This window comes from Brachyhypopomus gauderio, chromosome 3 (genome assembly GCF_052324685.1).
Source record: "Brachyhypopomus gauderio isolate BG-103 chromosome 3, BGAUD_0.2, whole genome shotgun sequence".
Classification (NCBI taxonomy): Eukaryota; Metazoa; Chordata; class Actinopteri; order Gymnotiformes; family Hypopomidae; genus Brachyhypopomus; species Brachyhypopomus gauderio.
The window spans coordinates 19,289,313-19,305,983 of NC_135213.1; the positions used below are offsets into that span (position 1 = coordinate 19,289,313).

The 16,671-nt window shown below is 39.1% G+C and overlaps 3 protein-coding genes and 1 non-coding gene across 4 annotated transcripts; 2 read left to right on the forward strand and 2 right to left on the reverse strand.

Annotated features, from left to right (window-relative positions):
• Positions 1 to 41: 41 nt before the first annotated feature.
• snu13b (SNU13 homolog, small nuclear ribonucleoprotein b (U4/U6.U5)) lies at positions 42 to 1,406 on the reverse strand. Its single transcript, XM_077000058.1, has 3 exons — positions 1,056 to 1,406; positions 545 to 665; positions 42 to 437 (listed from the first exon to the last, which is right to left on the reverse strand). Exons 1-3 carry the CDS (start codon positions 1,056 to 1,058, stop codon positions 175 to 177), a joined length of 387 nt encoding a protein of 128 aa, XP_076856173.1. The 5' UTR covers positions 1,059 to 1,406; the 3' UTR covers positions 42 to 174.
• Position 1,407: 1 nt separating this feature from the next.
• uqcrc2b (ubiquinol-cytochrome c reductase core protein 2b) lies at positions 1,408 to 7,577 on the forward strand. Its single transcript, XM_077000056.1, has 14 exons — positions 1,408 to 1,561; positions 2,616 to 2,693; positions 2,847 to 2,996; positions 3,088 to 3,152; positions 3,286 to 3,342; positions 3,461 to 3,585; positions 3,708 to 3,805; positions 3,882 to 3,939; positions 4,136 to 4,231; positions 5,699 to 5,898; positions 6,223 to 6,303; positions 6,467 to 6,543; positions 6,963 to 7,116; positions 7,257 to 7,577. The coding sequence occupies exons 1-14, from the start codon at positions 1,529 to 1,531 to the stop codon at positions 7,338 to 7,340; spliced, it is 1,356 nt and encodes a 451-aa protein (XP_076856171.1). The 5' UTR covers positions 1,408 to 1,528; the 3' UTR covers positions 7,341 to 7,577.
• A 559-nt stretch (positions 7,578 to 8,136) lies between these two features.
• LOC143510563 (uncharacterized protein C16orf52 homolog A-like) lies at positions 8,137 to 16,222 on the forward strand. The gene is made up of 4 exons (XM_077000057.1): positions 8,137 to 8,363; positions 8,544 to 8,746; positions 13,386 to 13,598; positions 13,715 to 16,222. Exons 2-4 carry the CDS (start codon positions 8,638 to 8,640, stop codon positions 13,897 to 13,899), a joined length of 507 nt encoding a protein of 168 aa, XP_076856172.1. The 5' UTR covers positions 8,137 to 8,363; positions 8,544 to 8,637; the 3' UTR covers positions 13,900 to 16,222.
• A 328-nt stretch (positions 16,223 to 16,550) lies between these two features.
• Positions 16,551 to 16,632, reverse strand: trnal-uag (transfer RNA leucine (anticodon UAG)). Its single transcript has one exon. It is a non-coding gene; the product is annotated as a tRNA-Leu (tRNA).
• Positions 16,633 to 16,671: the final 39 nt, after the last annotated feature.

A 16,671-nucleotide genomic window follows, 5' to 3' on the forward strand; every position in this document is an offset into this window, starting at 1 on the left:
AAACATTGCCATTCTTTGTAATAATTTAGTCAAGGAAACTGTTTGCAAATAACCAAATTTATTTTGGCAGTTACAAAACAATAATACTCTAAACCCATTCAGGTTAAAAAAAAATTAAACAGGACATAGGATACAGAAACATTTAAAAAAGAATCAAGTAATAAAATTATGCACTCAAACCAAGAGTCTCTCAATAGCCATTTGCACAGACTGAATCTGAGGTTTGAGTTGGGATCCTTCCTTAATGGTGACTGACGTGGCAATGACCGGTCTCGACACCCCGCAAGCACGTCCAAGCGCTTGCTTAGACCTCACAAAGACATAAGGTACATTCTTGTCCTCACACAGCAGTGGAAGATGCAGGATTATCTCCAGTGGTTCTGCATCAGCAGCCATGACAATGAACTCAGAGATCCCACGGTTCAGTGTTTTTGTGGCTGGAAATACAAGGAAAAGGCCATTATCACAAACAGCCACCTCACTTATAATTCTGAATCAACTTAGTCAACGGCACGTCTATCGACTGCTGGAGAAAATATTTTACCCTCGTTTGCTCCTTTCCGCAGCTGCTTGTAGTTCGATGCCTGCTGCACCAGGTCCAGAATAGTTTTGGTCAGAGTGGCATCAGCCAGAGGGTAGGCCTTGGGATTCACGTCAGCGTCAGTCTGAGGAACAAAACAAAATCAGGGATGGGAATCACAGCCAAATTAATGTTCAAGTTGTTAACTAAAGCCCGCTTTCACTTCTATAGCTAGATACATTAGCTATTTGATTACCTTACAAAACTGGAGGCTAGTATTGTGAGTTCGTGTAGTTTAAAGAAACCCCAGCACCGTGCAAGTAGCTGCATTTCATGTGGTATACATGCACCTCCATGTGACTCCAAGTGCAGTTATTTACACGAAAATGGATCTGTATAATTTTGGCGAGTTATCTGAAGTTACTCGCAGGCCTGTTCATGTCGCTAGACGTTCTTTTTACGTAAGAGAGCTCGGTTAGCTACTTCACATTCTTTCGTGTACGGAGTCTAATACAACTTCAGTTTTATTACTCACCATGGTGTTTCGTGATCGAGTCCTCTCGGCGAGCGCTTCACGGAGGACAAATAACTCCGAATATAAATGGAAAGTTACTAAACACTAAAAAGTAAGTTTCAGTCCAAGTGATGAGCGTAAGGGAAACGTACAGCACTGCCGCCTTCTGCAACACGTGTTAGAGTAAAACGCTACTGCGCATTGACGAACTCCGAGACCCGGAAGCAATGCGTTCGTGACGAAAATATCGTTTTAGGGTTAGGCAAACATGTTATTTCACATTTAATATGTTAATTTTTCATAGAGTTGTATCATTCGTTCTGATGTTATAGTTGAAACGACTCATTCCTAATTCAAACAATTTCTTCATAGTTGTTTTCTTTTTGACCGTGCTCCTATTCAGTGGGTCAAAAGCGAGCGGCGCGAGGGATTGTGGGTAGGACCTCTAGGTCGGCCATATTGTGTTCTGGGTCTGTTTGAAGGAGAGAGGGAACATGAAGGGGATTCGAGGAATAAGTCACTTGTCGGTGAGGATCGACTTGATATATTTTTTTTACTGAAATTCAATTCTTAAAACGCCTGGATTGTGTTCGTGGCAATGTGACTAGTATATGAGGGAAAAACCCCGTTGCAGCTTCTGTTTGGCTAGGCTAGGCTAGCTAACCAAGCTAGCCGACTACCTGACTGACATTTGCTGCTTTAGTCACCAGTTTATTTATCTAGGGCCGCTAGTTGGACATATTACATTTACATATTACAGTTCGTCTCAGGGATGTATTTCTGTATCCTTCGTTGCCTTCCTGTTCATTGGTCCACAGGAAGATTGACTGTACTCTTCAGTTAACTATGGCCAAATAAGTTGAGTCCTGCGTACTGCCCGACCCTCCCCAGCTAGGTGAGATAGCTGAACTACACGGGTTAACTCCAGATACCAACCCTAACTAACCTCAACATACCACACGGGCTTTGTACCAACGCACTGCAGTCCTGTCCTTGTACTGGATCAGCAAATCCAACATGTCCTATTTGTGTGTACCTACACCGTTTGTGTGGACAATGAAAGGCCGAAACATATGTTAAACGTCAGAATTTAAATGGTTTTCATATCTTAATGTACACTGAATACTGTGATGACCAAGCACTGGGGTAAGATTGAGTCTGATGTAAGCAAAATGTTTCCTATGGATGAAGCAATTGCACTGTAAATCAAATCAAAGTCTTGGCCCTTCACCTTTCTATTTTCTTTTTCTAAAGTCTGGAGGATTTTAAATCGTAAAATTCAGGCATTTTTTTCCTATACATTTCTGAAGCTTCTTCGCTGCTGACATTCTTACGGTTTAGGCCTCGACACATCTAGGCTTTCATCATCTTTCACAAATTTCAAACACAAATGTGTGCTGTTTTTTCTTGTTTTAAAAAAGACATTTATGGATGTAGAGACCAGTGACATTTTGCTATGTGTAGCTCATGCCAAACTTACCGTCCACTCTTTATGTTGTCTTTTTCTTTTAATCCTTTATTTTCCAGTTCAGTTCTATAACCATGACACAATGTTGCTTGTTTCTTGTTTCTGATTTCCAGAAGCGGCTTTATGTAGCCCAGGCAGCCCGTAAGGTGGAGGTCGCAGAGCCAGTGAAGTTCCCACTGCAGGAGGTGCAGGTCAGTTTTTTGGGGTTTTTTGTTTGTTTGTTTTTTATCTCTCCAGAGAGACAGAGCTATGGGACCTACTGCACTTTTGTGGTTTACCAAGCCTGGAAAACCTACACTTTCTCATGTTGTCCCTCCTCTGATGGTTGCTTTTCACCATTTCAGGTGACCAAACTCCCGAGTGGTTTGGTGATCGCTTCCTTGGAAAATTATTCCCCTGCCTCTCGTATTGGTGTGCTTGTAAGAGCCGGCAGCCGCTATGAAACCTTTGACAGCCTGGGTGTCACACACATGCTCCGACTGGCAAGTGGCCTGGTATGTTGAAGTGATGACCAAGCGGCCTTTCTGTGAACTTGAATGTAATGACTCCCTTAACGTGAACTTGTTCACATGCTGCTAATTTCAGACTACCAAAGGAGCCTCTGCTTTTAGGATTTGCCGTGGGATTGAGGCAGTGGGAGGAAGTTTGAGGTTAGTGTGTTTGTTGTTTCAATCTGTACACTAAGCTGTTTCGTACTTATGTGTGGTTAGTATCGGTAGATCTCATATTGTTTGAGCAGATAAGGATATGTTCTCTTTTGCTCCCCCCCCCTCCCCCTCCCAGTGTGTCTACAACCCGGGAAACCATGGTCTACACTGTGGATTGTTTGAGAGATCACATGTAAGTAGAATGTGTGAATTTTTTTATTATTATTATTATTTTTTTTTTTCATTTTGGTCTTTTCTATGTCACGCTAGCTTTTTGTCATTGAAACTTCATTGTATGTTTGTGACTGTAGTGATACAGTAATGGAGTATCTGATCAACGTGACCACTGCCCCAGAGTTTCGCCCATGGGAGGTGACTGATCTTACACCCAGGCTGAAGGCAGACATTGCCATCGCTCAACAGAACACCCAGACCGGTGTGTTTCCATTAGCGTAACACACTTCTTTTTGATTAGATTCTTTAAAAATGTTTTTTTGTTGTTCATATCATTATTTAAAAAGTGCAGCTTGTACACTAAACCCTAATTTCACTCCAAAGGTGTCATCGAGAATTTGCATGCTGCTGCTTACAAGAATGCCCTTTCCAACTCCCTATACTGTCCAGATTACAAGGTTGGCAAAATCACCCCAGACAAGGTATGTTCCAAATCTGTAAGAAATGTATATACTGAAATTTGGCAGTGCCTCACTGTCTGTTTTCACCTCCCAACAGATGCACACCTTTATTCAGAATAATTTTACAAGTGGAAGAATGGCACTTGTTGGGCTTGGTATGTCACTCTTTGTATCTATCTATGTATGTTAGTCTAATTAAGCATAAATATATTTGCATAACTCTAAAAGGCTGCTGCACATGTGTGACATGCACTCCTGATCGGTCTCTTTGCCAGTCACGTGGTGTTGTATTTATTGGAAAGCTTTCAACATGTGTTCCTAAAAGACTGATTATCTGGTGCTGTTGAACAGGTGTGGACCATGCTATTCTCAAGCAAGTAGGAGAGCAGTTCCTCAACATCCGCAGTGGAACTGGCACTGCTGGGTCAAAAGCCCTGTACCGTGGAGGTAAGTCAATTGTCTCCGTGTACTGGTATATACAAAACCATCAGCTATCGAGTCTTCTTGCTTTGAATTCCTTTTTTAAGGCTTGCTGCGCTGATCATTTGCATATAGTCTTTATTGTCATGGGGAAAGCTAAAGGACTTTGTTAATAACATACATGCAATAATGCACTATGTTTAGCAAGAGTTCTGAAGGGATCTGTTCACTCAATGGTTGCAACAATTTTATGTGTCTGAGACAAAAACCCTTCAACTCCAAACCACGAGTTTAATACATCTCAGGAGCCATTGGAGGCAGTGTTACTTCTTCTGTTGTTTTGCAGCATTCATATATTATACTGTATAGCAAAGAAACAATATTGGATTATGGAAACAAAGTCTACAATGTTTATGCGTGGAGGGTTGCATAAAATGGTACTAGTGCAAAAATTATTCTGAGTGGTATGACACAACTGCATGAATATTTAAAAGCCATGTCTCCCGTTGTCTCCAGTTCCTGGTAATGCCACTGGTTATGCCATAAAGCTGTATATTAGACCTTAATAGGCAAGGTCATAATTCCCTATGGGGCACAGATGAAGCCAGTGAGCTGTTTGTACACATTTGTTAGCTGTTTGATTGTACTTGATCATTTTCAAAGGGGCTATGCATAGGACCAATGCAGAAAAAAATGAAAGGCCATATTTTTAGACAGTCAAAGTGGGAGTAACCCATTCATGCCTTTTCAGACTTTTAACCACTGTCGTAAGGAAGAAGTGTTTCTGGATTTATACTGAGTAAAGGAGTGCACTCTATACTAAACTATTCACTATAGATACTCAGATCAGTCAGTAAGGACAACTGATGATACACTAATCGGTTACAAAAGTAGCTGCTTTGTTCATACTTAATCCACACCCTCTTCCAACTCTCTCCGGCCTAAGAGCAGGTATGATATGGTATGATATTTGTATGGATTGCATAGGAACTATGCTCTATGGCGCAAAAAACATGTACATCTGTTATAACTCGTGACCCAGGTTAAAGACAGAAATAAACAGGCGGAAGTTAGAAATGCTCATGTTTGAAATGAGCATCCAGCCACAAATTGCTTTTAGGTGACTTCACTGATGTGGTGAGTAGTGAGTGTAGGGAGAGTGCACTGCTGATGGGACATGGAGAATAAGCACTCGTAATGTATAGAAACTAATTTCTGATTTAGTGGTGGAGCAGGAGGGCCTGCTACATTTGTACTGAAGCTAAACCCCTGCACAAAAGAAGAGGGTTAAATGACACTGCTTTTAAATATAAATTAGGTGACTCACTATTTTTAACAAAACATTTTTAGGTTTTTATAATTAGTAGATCTAGAATTGCATCAGGGTTTCAACATTCACAATGTTTCTATCATTACATTTGTCGAGCAGTGTACGCAAATTTATTTGAATCATCCTCTATCTGGGTAATGTAATAACCCTGCGTATTGGTACAGGTGAGCTGCGTGCCCAGTCCGGAGACAGCCTGGCACACGTCGCCGTGGTGGCAGAGGGTGCGGGGGCGGGCACAGCTGAGGCCACGGCCTTCGGTGTGCTGCAGCATGTGCTGGGCGCGGGACCACACGTCAAGAGAGGCTCCAACACCACCAGCAAACTGAGCCAGGCCATCTCCAAGGCGACCGCTCAGCCCTTTGATGTAGGTGGCATCTGCAGCATGCGGTCAGAGGTTTTTTGCTTCTTCACAAGGAGAAGCCAGCAGAACAGGAGATGAAAGAAGGCGACCTTGAAGTGAATAACACCTGCTGGAGGACTTAGGATGTAGGATATCCTCCTGACGTTGTGCAGAAGTAACCTGGTGCATGTCAGGAGAAAACCACTCTTACTTCCTCTTATGTACTTGTAAAGGTTACTGCTTTAAAGTTGTTAAAATTCACTAAAAACATGTCATGTTTCTAAAAAATGTCTTGATTTACATCTTAGGTTTTTGTGTTAAAGGGGACTTGGTGTTGCTCCTTTACAGGTCACGGCCTTCAATGCCAGCTATTCTGACAGTGGTCTGTTTGGAGTGTACACCATCTCCCAGGCTGATTCAGCTAGAGACGTGAGTCACATTGATACAACACCTTTATTTTCACATAATTGTTACAAATCCTTTATACCATTGTCTAATGATCTTTTGACAACCTTATTCAATACTATGCTTGTCAGAGTGGTACTTGGAGCCCCTAAGAAATCTGTGTTTGTCTGCCGTTTCTGTTCTACAGGTGATCAAGGCTGCTGTTAGCCAGGTCAGCGCCATTGCACAAGGGAACCTTGCTGTAGCTGACCTCAACAGGGCCAAGTAAGTGCCTACACAGTGTTGTGATTAGCCCAGCGCTTTGCAATGAGCTGATTCATTGATTATGTAGAAGCTAAGCTATAAATAACGTCTTGCCACTACAATTGACTAAGGTGCAACATATAATATTGAAGATGACCATGCATGCCATCTTTGTATTATATGATGCATTGAATATTCTATTTTTTGTATGTTTTTTGTGTGAGGAACATTTGTACATATATGCAAAGCGTTAAGTTAGTGTGGCAAATTTGTCTGCATTATGTTTTATGTTGTCTTTTTCCGAGGTTTTTCTTCTGTATTTTGATAACCAAAAAAATCAATAAATAGATGTTTAAAAGGTGCCATTTTGCTCATGTGAATGTGCTAAACAAAAGCACTGCATGTATTCTTAATCCTGATATTTTTTCTTGCATGTTCAGAACGCAGATGAAGGCTGAGTATCTGATGTCTATTGAGAACTCTGAAGGCTTGTTCGAAGCCATTGGGACGCAAGCACTGGCAGAGGGGACGTACCGTTCTCCAGAGGACATCACCCTAAACATTGACGCTGTGTCTTCAAATGATGTGGTTAATGTAAGATACAGCACAAAAATTAATGTATTATAATGGCAGTCATATCAGCCTTCCTTGTTTTGCCTGATTTGGTCTATGATCTGTTTCATGTTGAATTCTTTGTTTATTATGTATCAATACATTTGTTTTATTTTTCTCAGGCAGCGAAAAAGTTCATGTCTGGCAAGAAGTCAATGGCTTCCAGTGGAAATCTGGTTAACACACCTTTCGTAGATGAAATCTGATTGACCTCAAGTGTTCTTCAGAATGTTTTATGGCAAACAAAGGCCTAACTTTTCATTCAAAAAAAGAAATGGGAGGAAATGGTCAAATTCAAATCTGACACCCATTATGTCCAACGTAATATCATCGACAGTTGATACTGGAAAGAAGTTGGAGGAACCTGAAATAGGAGATGCTTCATACCTGTCTGTTTGAAATGTATAGCACATGTAATAAATAAATAAATTGTATTCCTCAAAGAATGTGAAGACAGTGACTGTGTTTGTGCAACTTCAAACAAGGCAGTAACCCAATTAATGTAACTTCTGGACAACTGAGAGGTAATAGACTTGACGTTCCTTTGAAAGTGAGGCTGCACAACATAAGAGCCCATGGGCCAAGTAGCTTCTTCCGACAAACTAAATCTTTATCCATTAAATATGGCCATCGTGCAGAAAACTTGATAACGATGCTGAAAGTGAAATATCGTATTCTGCTTGTGAAATATCTTATTTCACTTAGGATAGCATCCAGCACTGAACTTGCGGACATAATGGATGCTTTGGCAAAATGTATCTGTTTGCTGTTCACCTAGGTCAGTTCCCTCAAACTAGAGGGTAACATTGCTTTCTTATGCTACTTTAGTATGACTGTATAATAATTAGAAATGCACTAATTCATTGAATATTATGAGGTAGATTAGTCTGAAGTTGAGAAACGTAAGGAGAACATACCGTCTGTTCTCTCGTTTCTCTCACAGGTCATAATGACGTTGATGCCTTTGCCCACCCCCCACCACCAAACACTCACACACACACATTCCCGTTGTTTTACTTTTAGTCCCGCCAGCGAGTACAGTCTCGCGAGGAAAGAGTAACGTGCATGTACTGTTTTGGGGAGGTTAGTGGAGTGCGCTTTTTTGTAAATGTTTACTTTGATCACCAAAGGAACAATGCAACATTCTGGTTAAGAATTTGCGAAATAGTTATGAATTTCTTGGGGCAATTTAAATTCAAGACGACAAGAACCTTCATCCCTTAATTCAGGTAATTTGTGAAGAAAGGCACTACTGCTAATGCTCGCGATGGGTTATTTGACTTAGGATAACCAGAGAGTTTCAGCACAATGAAACAGTAGCGCCGAGTTCTTAACGACACTACAGCTGTTTGGTATCGTATCTGCCTGAGTTCATTTTCACATATCCTTGTGTTATATTCTTGACTAAGGTCGTTTGATTGCTTCTCCGTGCTGATGGGTCTCCTGAAAAGGAGAGAAAGTTGCATCCGACTTCTACCCACTGCCTTGTATCAGTGATGGAAAATGGATAAGCTCACCATTATTTCCGGATGCCTGTTCCTTGCCGCAGATATCTTCGCAATTGCCAGTGTCGCAAGTCAAGACTGGATTAATACTGGAGAAGAAGTGGAAGGTAAGAATCTGTCAGTGAGGTATCGCTAGTTTATCTCCATTTATCCCATGTCCCATTCCTGCACCGATTTAACGAGTCTCTGCTACTACATCTGTCAAACTTAGGCCTAACTTATTTCACACACTCTACAAGCATCTGCATCTTTTGCAGTAGCCTCAAACTGTACAGGATAATTTATGCTATGTGCTAATTAGTGTGTCATCGGATCAGGCAAACATAACCGAATCATGGCTTAAAACAATAGCGCAGGTTTCATTTCAACTTGACACATATTGCATTAATGTGAGTAGTGTGAGCAGAAATTTAGGGGGGGGGGGGGGGGGGGGGGGCACACACTCTGGTCCTCTGGTCCTCTCCACATACATCCAAGCCTTTGGTTTAAAACATACTGCGTAGCCAAAACTTCACTTTCTTTTCAATTTTGTGATTTATTTAGTATAAATGTGAATAAACTTGGACTTTGTATATATGGAATCCAGTGTGTGCTTTACCAGCTAATTCCTAAAACAAAAACCATCAGAGGTCCAAGCAGGACATCGGAAACACATATTTCAAAGGTTTAGGCTACGTTTAATCCTTTATCCTACTATCTAAACATATCACATTGAGACGTGCGCTGTGAGAGACATTACTATGATCAGATTATTAAGAACTGAATTAAACATTCAGTTCACACTTCATCTCTTTGACATTTTCCTCAGTGTTTAAATATATTCCCCTCCACAATTAGTGGTATTGGTGAAATTGAGTAATTCACCTTTTCGTGAATTGGCTGACACTGAAAATTAGAAATATAGGCCTACAGCCTTTCAGTAAAGTACATTTATTCAGAAGAAAAAACACCAAGAAGTACCTAATTTTTAAACAAAAACACATGTGCCTCAATTATTGACACCCCTAAAATTCATTCCATTTGTATTTTACTTGTATTTTAAGTTGATGGTGTCTAGGAATCTTCAAACAGTCATTCATGACTTCATGTTTTACTGTGTTGTTTATATATAGAAATAGCATCTGGCTCACCAAGTCTCCAAAACTACAATCAGATGCCATCACTACTGAACCATGTTCTGTGGAGAGATAAAATGAAATTTGACCTTTTTTGGCAACTAACACTCAAGGTGAATTTGGCATAACAAGAAAGATTACTGGAAAAAAAAACAATGCCCACTGCTGGATATGGTAGAGGGTCTGTGAGGATGGGGGTCTGACTTTGTAAAAAAGGCCCATGGGAACCTCGTTAGGGTACATGGCCTGATGGATTCCATGAAATACCAGAACGTTTTAAATCAAATCTGTCTGCCAAGAAACTAAAAATGGCTCATCGCCTCTTCCAGCAGGACGGTGATCTAAAACATGTGTCCAAATCACAAATGATATTTTGAACAAAAATCAAACTTCTGCCCTGGCGGTGTCAGTCTCCTGATCTAAATGCCATAACCTGTGGGGAGAGTGCACAAAAGATTACCTATGACCCTGGATGGTTTCAAATTCTTCTCATTTTAACCTTAGAAGATACTACAGCAGAAGACCTTTTCACTTGCATATAGAAGAGATGTTAAGTAGGCCTATTTCTTGTTTTTTAAAAACAAAATAAATGTACTTCATCGAAAGGTTGGATTTTCTCATTTTTCAGTGTAAAATTAAGCTAATTCACCAATTAAGACCCTATTTACTCATCTGTATATTTCAAGTCTATTGTTAACCCATAGAAAGTTGCTGCCTCAGTTATGACAAATGTAAGTTACTTTACATGTTTTATATTACAGTTACTCCTAAACATTTGTGATTAGAGGCATAAGACAGACATCACGGATGTTTATATATTATAGATTACATTCCTTTACTAGTGAAGTCCTATATTCTGGCCAGAGCCAGTAAATTACACCTTCCCAGTGAAACAGTCTATATTTAATTAAACTCTAACACTAGATTCTTGATAAATTCCACCTCCTATTCCATGTATGTTTGCACTGAAAAAGGAGTGACTTTCAATCTCATTATACACCTGTATAGTGACAATAAAGGCATTCTATTCTATTCTATTCTATTTTATATAAATCTTGATACACCACAACATTTAGAAGGATGTTTTTTCCATTTAGTCTTTTCCTCATTAATCAGTTAGTTCCTCAATCAATCCAATTCTTTCCTGATTTCTAGTAGAACAAAGATTGGAAAGAGATTACAATAGAAAGGTGTTCAAAGTATTGTTTAATCACAAGGTTCTGTCTCTAGAGACCTAGCCAATGTATACAATTATATTGTGCCTGTGAGTAATTATATTATTAAACTTAATTATATAATTATATTTTGACCATCTACACCAGCCATTTCATTCAGGGGACCTTTGGCTCCAGCCCTTGTTAGGGCTGGGTGTTATACAGTGAGGAAAATAAGTATTTGAACACCCTGCATCTTTGCAAGCTCTCCCACTTACAAATCATGAAGGAGTCTTACATTTTCATCTTAGGTGCATGTCCACTGTCAGAGACATCCATCCATCCATCCATCCATTATCTGAACTGCTTAATCCCACTAGTCTAATCTAAAAAAAAAAAAAATCCACCTCCACTCCACTTATTATTCTAAATTAGAAGCACCCGTTTGAGGTCATTAGCTGCATAAAGACACCTGTCTACCCCACACAATCAGTAAGACTCCAACTACTATAACTACTCCAACATGGCTAAGACCAAAGAGCTATCCAAAGAATCAGCCAATGGAATGGGCCAAAATTCCTGCTGCAGTGTGTGCAAACCTGGTGAAAAACTACAGGAAATGTTTGACCTCTGTAATTGCAAACAAAGGCTACTCTACCAAATATTGATTTTCACAGGTGTTCAAATACTTATTTGCAGCAGTAACACACAAATAAATTATTACACCAAACTATTAGTAAACTAACCTAACGTCAGTAAGTTGCAATTCATAATCACCATATAAAGTCTTGAACTTAGTAAATGAAATGTTACAAAATGTGTGTAACGAGAAGCGTTTTGTAAACATGGACAGTTGGGATGGTGGAGTATTCCTTGGCAAGTTCACTTACGATTGGGAAGTTGCCCTCTTCTAGACTCCAGCACTCCAGGAGTTCAGACTGCCTGCATCAGGAGTCATAAGGCAGCAGTCCAGGTCTCTTGCCACTTCGGGCCTTTCAGCCTTTTTCAAGAAATGCTCTTCATAGCCAGTGGTAGAAGTGATTGATCTGCGGCTCATACTTCAGCACCTGATCCTTCAGGTGTAGCTAAAGCTCTGGGCTTGGCCTTGGTTATCATTCATCATTTCAGGCCATGCCCTTGTTTTAATGTCTTCTACCATGTCTGTCTTGATGTACTAAGCCTTGAATCATGGATGAGTTAAGGTAGCCATGTCAACCAGGTCATCATGTGGAGCTGGTCTTTATATTTTTCATCAAGGTCTGACATTATTTTGGTCTTTAGCTCTCGTATGACCTGAATGTCACATTGATTAACATTTCTTCAGCTGGAGCACAGCTTTCATTGCTGGTAGAGGAACGTAATGCTTCATGCACTGACTACAGGACATCAATGTCCTGCCATATTGGCACCAAGTATCTGGTGTTTCTGTTTGGTTGGTGACATGGTACCAAGCTGGTGTCTGGGGAGATTGAGGTGTTCCTGACCTGCCGCCAGATCTCTGAATTTCATGGCCGTTTCAACTCTTTTGTCCTTCCCTGCTACACCTGAAAAATTTGAAAAATGCAGCAGTGTCTTTAAATACACTATACACTATAAGTACATACAGCAAGTTAAAACTATAAAACCATTGTGGAAATTGGTTACAAAAAAAAATAATACTGAAGATTAGAGGTTTTACATGAGGTTGAAACCATGCATTAAAAAACTGAATATAATATAATTTGTTGTAAGACCATTTGTCATAATTGTGCGTTTCTAATTTACTTTTATGTTATTGCGACTGAAACAGTCCAAGGAACTGTCTTTGGAGGACTGTTACCCTACTAAATGACCAGGGGTTTCCATAAATATGAACTTGGCATATTCATTATGTACTTCCTTATTGGTTTTCATTTAATGCATTTAAGGTAAACACTCAAGCCTGTCAAAGATTTTGTTTCTGCGATTCATAATGTGACTATGCTAGTACATTTCACTATAGTTTTACTACTCAACTTTAGTCCTCGGTATTTAATAAATCTTCAAGTTCCTGTAATTGGCCTGCTGCTGTAGACCCTTGTTCCTTGGGTCTGTTCCCATACCAACTCCCAGGCATAAAGGTCTTTGTTGATCCTCGAGGGAGCTGGAGCAGGAAGTTTGACTTCAAATAAGGGCTTATTAGACTCCAGCCATGTGACCTCAGCCTGTCCGGGGGATGGTTTCATGCAGTGTTGACACTCCTGTGCAGTTCAGGGGAGTACGAGTCCCACAAAAGCCAGATAGCTATAAATTACTTGCAGGAAATGGAAATTCTTTCCCCCCTAGCTTGGGAATAATGTGTATAATAGTTGAGACAATATTAGAAATGAATCAAGAGATGAAACATGAGTAATGGCTAATGCACACGCCACAACAGACTGCTTTAGGTCATTTATATAAAGCAACAGAGAGCAATCTTGAATTCCTGTGTGAATGTGCTGATGTTTTTTTTAATGCAGGTGCACTATCCATGGGGCTGGTTTGGCAGTGTCAGACCATTCACGGGCGGGATAGAATATGTACGCCAACAAGACTTCCCCTTGTGTGGGTCACCACGTTCTTCTTTATAATCATGGGCATCATCTCCCTGACCATCACATGTGCCCTGCTGGTGCTATCACACTGGCATCAGGACACAACGAAATATGCTCGCTGGATCGCGTTCACTGGAAGTAGGTAGTGCTTCCATTATGGTTTGAATTCTGTTACCATGAAAGATTAGATTAGATTAGATTAGACATGTAAGATTACTTCTTACAACTGAACAATTTTCTCTTTTCTATTACAGTGATCCTGTACTGCATGGCTGCCCTAATATTTCCAACTGGATTTTACATCAATGAAATTGGAGGACAACCTTATAAGTTACCCAACAATACTGTTGTGGGATCTTCATATGTACTGTTTGTTTTATCAATATTTTTTACAATTGTGGGACTGCTCTTTGCTGGGAAAGTTTGTCTACCTGGGTGATAACTACATATCTGATGTTTTTGTTGTAAGACACATTACGGTGCAAAATTCTTGATGTCCTTGAACATTTTGACAGATAGTGTGTCTTAAAAGTTTGTCAGTTTGAAATATTTAAAGGAGATATTATCTTAAGTATTATATGGAGCAATGGGAACTTGTGAAGATACTGGGTACTGTTTTAATAACTAACAGATTAATGCTATAAATAACAGATTAATGCTATTTTCACTTTAATTTTCAAGCTCCCTGTTGTCAGTTGCTCATATGTCCCTAGTTTTGACAGAAAAGCCCTTGATGTTAATAATGATTGATCACACTAATCATATAACTGACAAACTACAAAATGTGAAAAACTGCAAATATTGGTAACCATAGCAGAGAAAGTAAATTTTACAATGTAGGCGCAGATTTAATTAGATAACGTATCGGATGAATTAGAGATTAGTTGGCTTCGGTGCCAGTGAATTTTGTTATTCCCATCTAAGAAATATCTGAATGTCCCTAAAAATGACAGACAGTTGCTTATAGGGAGTTTCACTTGAGTCTGGTGCAAATTAAATGACATTTTACTCTGATCATTCTAATATTAAACTCTGATTGTAAAGTACTGACACTATTGGGTTGGAAGTAATGATTAAATGAATAACTCACTGGTTAACATTCCACCCTAATGTTCCCAATATTCCATATGTTTATATACAGAATTTGTTTTCTGTTGCAGAATATCTGTTAAACAATCTTGTTTTTCGATCATTGTCCTAAATGTTAATGAGAAAAAATGTCCTTAAATTGCAATTCTTTTGGACATAAGGATAAAACCACAGAGGAAGTACTGGTCCTTGATTAAGTAAGAATGTGTTTAAAATCTTTTCAAGCAAAGATGCCAATGTTAGAAGCCTCCTCACAATCCACAGTGAGTTATTTATAGCTTATCTCCTGTGCTGCCTTCGATTTTATCCATCCACTTACTGAGCTTGAGCCATATATGAATTCGTCTCTTGTTTCCTTAGCAACGGATAATATTTAGAGAAAATATGAGAATTAGACGTTTTTTTTAAAGAGATGGTTCTATGTTGGTAAATGCAGTGGGAAAGTAGAGTAACATGATACAGCTAGAGGAGTACTGTGGCACTTGAGTGAGGCTAAGAGCTGAGGCAAAAATACAGAATCCAATAATGTTTGACCTTTTGGTGTCTATAAATTGTGCCTGCAGAAAAAAATCTGTATTTTACATCATGGTAACAGAGCTAGAATAATGTAAATAGCCTGTAGATCAAAAAGGTATCACAAACCATTTATGTTAAATATTGTAATACTTACACCAGATATGTTGTATTACAGCTATCTGCATAGAACCTAAATTGGTTACTATGTCTGAATACTGGACAATATGATGAATTTGCAATGTGTATCCACTGTAAATCAACAAACCAACAAATTAAATGGAAAACAAATTTGGTCTGGTGAAAATCGTCTGGCTATGGAACTGTTCCTGACTTTATTTTCTTGCAACAATTTATATGTCACAAGTGAAAGATAGTTTATCACTACTAACTATATATTGTATAGTTAAATATATTGCAAGGATCAAAATGCTTTGTATAAAAAAAGTGTGGCAGTAGTGGGATTTGACCCCACACCATTGAAATGACTGGAGCCTGGATTGCGTTCACTGGAAGTAGGTAGTGCTTCCTCCATGGTTTATTATGGTTTGAATTCTGTTACCATGAACTGCACGGTTGCTTCTTACAACTGAACAATTTTCTCTTTTCTATTACAGTAATCCTGTACTGCAAGACTGCCCTTATATTTCTAACTGGATTTTACATCAATGAAATTGGAGGACAACCATATAAGTTACCCAAAAAATATTGTTGAGGGATCTTCAGTATCTTGAGTATTATTTGGAGCAATGAGAACTGGTGAAGATGTTACTGGGTAATGTTTTAATAACAGATTAATGCTATTTTCACTTTACTTTTCAAGCTCCCTGTTGTCAGTTGCTCATATGTCCCTAGTTTTGACAGAAAAGCTATTGATATTAATAATGATTGATCACACTAATCATATGACTGACAAACTGCAAAATGTGAAAAACTGAAAATATTGGTAACAGCTGAGAAAGTAAATTTTACAGTGTAGGCACAGATTTAATTAGATAACGTATCGGATGAATTAGAGATTAGTTGGCTTCGGTGCCAGTGAATTTTGTTATTCCCATCTAAGAAATAGTTGAATGTCCCCTAGAATGACTATAGAGTTGCTTATAGGGAGTTTTACTTGTGTCTGGTGCAAATGAACTTACATTTTACTCTGATCATTATAATATTAAACTATGATCGTAAAGTACTGACACTATTGGGTTGGAAGTATTAATTAAATGAATAAAGATAAATCATAAAGATAATCTGCAGATGCCTAAATTGGTTACTATATGATGAATGATACATTTGCAATGTGTACACACTGTAACTCAACAAACCCAACACATTACATGTAAAACAAGTTTGGTCTGGTGAAAATCATCTGGTTCCTGATTTTATTTTCTGCAACGATTTATGTCACAAGTTTTATGAAAGATAGTTTTATCACTATTATCTATATATTGTACAGTTAAATATATTGCAATGATCAAATGTATAGAAAAGGTATGGCAGCGGTGGGATTCGAACCCACGCCATCGAAATGACTGGAGCCTAAATCCAGCGCCTTAGACCACTCGGCCACGCTACCGTATTCACGCGCATGAAGGACCTGCTTTGAAAAAGCAAA

Coding starts and splice junctions, on each gene's coding strand:
- uqcrc2b (XM_077000056.1), top strand. CDS start 1,529: ATGAAGGGGATTCGAGGAATAAGTCACTTGTCG. Junction 3,806..3,881: donor GCAAAATCACCCCAGACAAG/GTATGTTCCAAA, acceptor ACCTCCCAACAG/ATGCACACCTTTATTCAGAA. Junction 4,232..5,698: donor AAAAGCCCTGTACCGTGGAG/GTAAGTCAATTG, acceptor GTATTGGTACAG/GTGAGCTGCGTGCCCAGTCC.
- snu13b (XM_077000058.1), bottom strand. Junction 438..544: donor GCGGAAAGGAGCAAACGAGG/GTAAAATATTTT, acceptor TTGTATTTCCAG/CCACAAAAACACTGAACCGT.
- LOC143510563 (XM_077000057.1), top strand. CDS start 8,638: ATGGATAAGCTCACCATTATTTCCGGATGCCTGTTCCTTGCCGCAGAT. Junction 8,747..13,385: donor TACTGGAGAAGAAGTGGAAG/GTAAGAATCTGT, acceptor TTTTTAATGCAG/GTGCACTATCCATGGGGCTG. Junction 13,599..13,714: donor CTGGATCGCGTTCACTGGAA/GTAGGTAGTGCT, acceptor TTTCTATTACAG/TGATCCTGTACTGCATGGCT.